General features: G+C 33.9%; 1 protein-coding gene across 1 annotated transcript; it reads left to right on the top strand.

The window, feature by feature from the left end:
* Nucleotides 1-1,211: 1,211 nt before the first annotated feature.
* Nucleotides 1,212-5,646, top strand: LOC133180503 (uncharacterized). Its single transcript, XM_061315010.1, has 3 exons — nucleotides 1,212-1,284; nucleotides 2,299-2,464; nucleotides 3,599-5,646. The coding sequence occupies exons 1-3, from the start codon at nucleotides 1,228-1,230 to the stop codon at nucleotides 4,093-4,095; spliced, it is 720 nt and encodes a 239-aa protein (XP_061170994.1). The 5' UTR covers nucleotides 1,212-1,227; the 3' UTR covers nucleotides 4,096-5,646.
* Nucleotides 5,647-6,616: the final 970 nt, after the last annotated feature.

Raw genomic sequence — 6,616 nt, 5'->3', positions numbered from 1 at the left:
TTTAAGACACATCTGGATGTTAGGATGCCGTCGTTTGTTTTTTTTTTTGCACAAAATTCTCAGTAATCCGACTTTCATATCTATGGAATTGAAACCATGGTAAATTCTTCTACTTTTCAGCGCATGCGTACAATAAAGAGGAAGAAGTGAAGCAATATTTTTGTAATGGGTTATACAAAGATTTTTTACTTTTATTTTTCTCCATTAAATTAGATTTTTTAGGTTCTGAAACTTGTAATTTTCTGAAACCTAATATCTTCAAGAACTGAACAAAATTTGCAAGTGTCAGGCAAAAATTCTACTGTTTTCAATTTTCCCGTTTGTCCGTCACAGTGTCACTTTAATAATTTTTATATAGATATGAACTATTACATAAGGAATACTGGTTCCTGTTTTATTATATATGTAGGAAGTAAATAACTTGATACAAGATTTTCCGTTCCGTTTTAGCAACACCCTGTAAAGACGGTCCAGGAGCAGAATATATATGAAATCATACCTGAAATAAAGATATATAAGGATTGATATTCATGTTAAAAGAAGTTATGAAAAATTGAAAAAAAAAAAGAACTGTGTAGAATTCATGCTGCAAGAATAATGACAACGAACGGTAATTGATCTCATCAAAATATACAAACGATAATTATTATGCATGAAAAAGCTTTAGGATTAGTCTTGAAGATACACCTAACTGTAAATGCGCGTGTAATATTAATGAATTTGAATTCACTCCGCGAGTCGATTATTTTGGTAATATTTACTAGTCTGACAATACATCTGCTTTATCACATGTACGAGTGCACAAAACATTTTTATGCATATAAAGCAAACATAAACAGCATAAATTAAACAATATACTAACAGCACTTAATATACGTGTACAACGTTATTATGTTAATAAAAGCCTCTATAAATTTGACACTAATGATCGTACAATCTTTGTGACTAGCCTCTGTGGGAATTTGTCATATTATAAAATTTTATAATTTTAGTCATTGTTTTCCAGTTATTATTCTTATTTACCCCTAGTAAACGATGTAACGACATTTCATTAACTTGTTAATCTCGACAACTGACGGACTGGTGATATATGTATGACCTTTCGATAGTAATTGTTGGTAATCGCTAAATTTTCAATGATTTTGGTAGACCGAGCTTAAGCTACTTTAAAATGCTTGCATAGGTGCTTTTCAAGTTCATTTGTGTTAACTCGCTATAATACAAGCCATGGGGATTCTTACTGTGGCGTGTGTTCTTTTGATGCAGACCATAACGATTGATTGTGTAAGTTTATTACAATTTTTCTATATGAAGCTTTAAACAAAGACATAATCGGTGATTTGAAATTTATTTTCAGGACAATTCATTCAAAATAAAACTATACCACTACATATATCTACTAGTAAACTTAATTTCTTGTAAAAAGTAATTCTCCCTCAGTATTTCAAGCACACAGTCTAAGAGTTTTCGGCATTAATTGTACAATATATTAACACTTGCCTTGCTCAAAGAAAACAGGGGAATGCAAATATTTTACCCCACATATTTTAATTTCTTAACGCCAGTCATTTAAGATTAGACGGTTTTAATCGGTAATGTGTGCATAGAGGTTTCCCAATTATGTTTTTGAGTTCATATATATATATATATATATATATATATATATATATATATATATATATATATATATATATATATATATAACTTTTTCCAATGAAGTTAGTTCAATTGAAAAAAAAATTCCCATGATTTTGAATATCAGGAAAATTAAAGAATTGTTTTTCTTTTAAGTATGTTGAAATTGAATCGAAACAAATTCTTTTGAATTTTAAATTGAATTTGTTTCGAACTATTTATATTACATGATTGGGTCTAGCTTTTCGGTAATATGATCGCGATCTACGTGATTGAATGAACATTTATTGAGGAGCATCTGAGTTGGACATCTGTAGTAATGTTAGGTTCCATGTTCTCAATAATTCTTGCATATGTACACTGGAACCATTTTAAAAAAAGTTTTTTGCCCTCTCCCGACCAACTGGCTGAAAATAGCCCGACTCAAACTTTTTCATGATCTCCAGGAAACGACATTTTTGTTATTCTTGAATTTTCTCATCCCTTCAACGTGTATGTTGAAATTTTCTGGGGAAAAATATTTCCCATCTACTACCGACCCAATATGTTTACCTTGAGTTGGGAGAGGGCAAACAAACATTACTTCAAAGGTGGCCTGAGTTTTAATTCTTCAGTTTGAGGGAGGAGACGTAAAACAAAAATACCGCTTCAAATACTCTACAGGTGACGAAGGAAATGATGCGACCATTTGGAACGGTGAAAATACAGCCTCTGTATTTTAGCAACTTACCTGATGAAGTGAAGAGAGTAGCAACCACCCGCTGCGTATTTTTTGGGCCCCATGATTTGACAGCTTCATTTTCTGGCATTGATGGAACATTTACCAAAGGCAATTACTTTCTAACTTTAGAAATAATTATATTTTTAAGAGCTTATTTCTGAGAAAATGATGCAAAACTGTCTTCAAGCAATTTTCAGGTAAATCGCAGATATTTTGCATTCACAATATGCTCGGAATAAGGGTTCCAAATACAAAATATTTTGATGATATCTGAAAATGGGTCGCACGAATCGCTATATATTTTTTGCTGCAAGTCCTCATATTTGATAAGAAAATCACCTTTAGGCCATTTTTCCTAAAAAGTACCAAACTTTCAGAAGAGGATTGGAAAAGTCGAGCTTATGGAATGATAATTTAAAATTTTTGTACCCATATAATCTAGCAATGATATTTTAAAAAATATTTTGCCCATCCCTTTATAGGTTATCTGCATTAATGGCTGATTTAGCAAATTTTGCCTAAATTCATTGTAAAAAAAATCTCCAAAGATATACAAGTGTTTTGAACCCTCATAATAGGTTTTAAACACGCTAAAATATCAAGCTCGGCAAAAAAAAATATACCTACCATAATTAAGGATCTCAAAACATATTCATTCAGCAAAATGCTTGATACGTTCATCATATCTAATGTCATCTCTAAGACGTAATAAATTATGCATATATCTGCATGGCACAGACTTTCACAAAATTACCTCATCTACTTTCAAGTACTTCTACGTACACACCAGAAGAGCCACAGTCTCGTCAGAGACTTCTGGTTAAAGTTTATTTTCTCACTTTGGATGCACACAATATGTAGAAAATCTAATTCTTTATGACCAGTTCTTGGATTTTGCCTGGTTTTCTCCGAGACACGCTCTTAAAATGTATTTAGACTGAAGTTGATTGATAAATATCAAAAAAAGATAAATTACAATTTGTGTATTACGATACACTAATTTATTTAAGGACAACATTGCTTTATAATGTATGCACAGTCAAATTTCGTTATCTCAAACTAAACGGGATGAGAACAAACTTAAGAGATATCCGAGATATCCTGGGTAAAATACTTAAAAGAATAATGGGTTTGGAGTTCTAAAGATATCGGTGTTCGAAATACCGATGTTCCAACTGTAGTTTGACGTAAAAGTGTGTTTGCTATCTTTTTTACTTTCATGTTTACCTGTTTCTGTTACAGTGAGCGAATTTGACAAAGACACCTCAGAATATAAAGCAGTCTTTCAGTCTTCTATGGATATTAAAAGCTTTGGAAAATTAACTGTTCAGTCTGCATCAACATCTGAAACATTATCTGTAGATTTTGACCTTCCTCAGTCCAGCAACTCCACGCAAATCAAATTTCCTTTTAAGAGCTGTAAGTTTGAAGTACAGAGGTACAGTGATGGACAAACAACTAACTATTCTGCTACTGCTAAAGAGTGCGGAAAGTTGGCGAGCAATGAAATGTATCTTTATTTCCCAGTGAAATTGTCTGAATGGAACAGTGCAAAATATGTTGATGCGTCGAGTGTCTTCTATCACTCACCGGAAACCACGGCAAATACCGCTATTAAGACAAGCAAACTGGCTCAAGATGACATCGATATTACTTCTCTCGACTTCTCCATTATGAATTTTTACGGGACTAATTCGCCTTTGTCTCATTATCTTATTTGGTCATTTCAGCTCATATAGCCACTTGTCCACGTTGTTAAAAGATTTTCGTTTTAGGTAGATCAATTGTAATGTATGTATAATATGCTTATGGTACGAAAAAAATCCTGTATGTTTGAAATATAAATCGTGACCTTTTATGCACTTGAACATAAAAAAAGAGAGAATTTTCAAATTCAGTGAAATTGCTTTGCCATCTTAAAATTATCTGCATGGTAATTGCAGCTACATCTTCTTTTTGTATATCTAGAAAAAGATTGATTGATTGTTTGTTTGTTGTTTAACGTCCCTCTCGAGAATTTTTCACTCATATGGAGACGCCACCACTTGCCGGTGGAGGGCTACAAATTTTGACCTATACTCGGCACTCAAGGCCATTGAGCAGTGAAGGATCCTTTTCGTGCCAGCACCTACTGCGATACGGGACCTCGGTTTATACGATCTCATCCGGAGGACCGGTCTCCACGTCCCGCAGTGGGATTCGAACTCGCGACGTAAGGATCAACTCCTTACTCCGCGACTCTAAAGCAGAAGCTCTAACCAGTGTGCCACGCGGGCGACTCTAGAAAAAGAAAAAAAGGGTCACATTTCATTTTTCAAACTTAGAATTTTAAATAAAGTAGGAGAAACTGACGTTTTTCAAGAGATTTTTTTGTGAATGTATGCCGTGTGTATCTTCATGAAACACAAAATGGTTTACTTAAACATTTAGAAAACATTGATTTAAGATAAAGAAAAATTCGTAACATGCTTTCTCTAATTTGTCTTAATGAAATTAAAATACAGCCAGTCCTCATATAATGAAGTAAATAATTATTCAGTACTCGATCACGTTTTTACATCTTGGTATTCGGTCGCCAATCTCTGATAACAAAGACATGAATATGCTGATTGTTGTAGTTGATCCACATTATTTAAGGACATATAATTACTAACAAAATTTGCTAAAGAAATTCTATAACAGTTTGTACGGAGTATATTATTGCCAAAACAAATATCATGAAATATGTGGAGATAACGAACAGTATTCGAGCTCAAAAGTCCATTAAACATTACAAAATGGGAGCAGAGCAAACGCGGACCTCTAAGATATCAGAGGTGGGATCAGGTGCCATGGAGGAGTGAGCATCCCCTGCCGACCGGTCACACCCGGCGTGTGTTCCTTGTCCTCATCGGGAAATAACGGAAAAATCCGTCGAAAAATCAGTCTATAAATAATGGCCTAATTATTAGTATGAAACACGTCAGTCAGCATTTGAATTAATGAAAGATTGTTTTTGCTGACAAGGTCATTGTATCGACCATAGAACTTACGGAATGACGACTTTAAACAAGAGTGCTGATATTCTTGTTTCATCAACTTGTTTAAATCAATGATTTTAAGTCCTCATTATTAGCTATATTTACGTCACAAATAATTAAATATCAAGCAGGACTATAGTTGTAGGGTGAAGAACATAAGCAGGAAGAAAGATTATGTTTCAGATAGTCGGTATCTAGGCTCTGTAAAGTTTTCTTGTACTAGAAAGTTTGTAAAGTTTTCTTTTAATTAAAAAACGTTTGGAAGCAATAGTCGATGTATATTTGTAGGAAATACAAGATTTAGTCTTCAATTTGAAATACGGTGAAATACAAGACTGGACCCTTGTTACTTACATGTATATTAACAGCGTAAATACCTTTGTTGGCATATTGGAGTTTAGGGGAAAAAACGGGTTGTTTTAGCTGCATTTTCTTCTGTTAAACGTGGCGGTTTAAAAATCCGATGATTTGCAATGTCCATAACCAGAGATCCGAGCCTGTATTCTGGTGTCGAGGAATCAAAAAATGGACTTTCCTTGACCTTTTCAAGTTGACTGTTTAAACGTTTCATAGGAAAGAGTAAAGTTTGGTGCGAATGTGATGAAGACCTAACTTTTGCTTTACACAAGGTAGTAATGAATCAAAATATACATTGTATATTAAAAGTTTTATTGTAATTTAAATTTCACGATTCAGACTTCATATGTTTCGTTTGGTTTTTATTAATTAAATACATGCCCAAAGTTTTAAATTTGTTATCTTTCAATGATAATAATTATATTTAATTAAGAATTCATAAGTAATACTGAAATAATGTTTATCATATAGAGTTATGGGAACACAAAGCACAATTCAAACATCATCATGACTTTCAAGTCATCACTTATTCCAAGAGCCCAGATTACACAGACATCGGATTGTTGATTGATTGTATGTCGTTTAACGTCCCATTCGAGAATTTTTCACTCATATAGAGACGTCACCATATACCGACGAAGAGCTTCAAATTTCGACCTTTACTCGGCACTCAGGGCCATTGAGTAGTGAGGGATCTTTATCGTGCCAACGCCTGCCGTGACACGGGGCCTCGGTTTTTAAGGTCTCATCCGAAGGACCCGCAACTTTCACTTCAAAGTGCCGAACGCATGGCGAAGGAATAGTTGCTACCCATTTTTTTTATCGACTGAGGTCAGTCGCGGCCGAGATTCAAACTCACGACCTTCCGATCACGGAGCGAGCG

This window comes from Saccostrea echinata, unplaced genomic scaffold (assembly GCF_033153115.1).
Source record: "Saccostrea echinata isolate AGI-Se365-2 ecotype Australia unplaced genomic scaffold, CSIRO_AGI_Sech_v1 ptg000006l, whole genome shotgun sequence".
NCBI lineage: Eukaryota > Metazoa > Mollusca > Bivalvia > Ostreida > Ostreidae > Saccostrea > Saccostrea echinata.
Note: the sequence above shows the minus strand (reverse complement) of the source record. Positions and strands in the feature narration are given on the sequence as shown.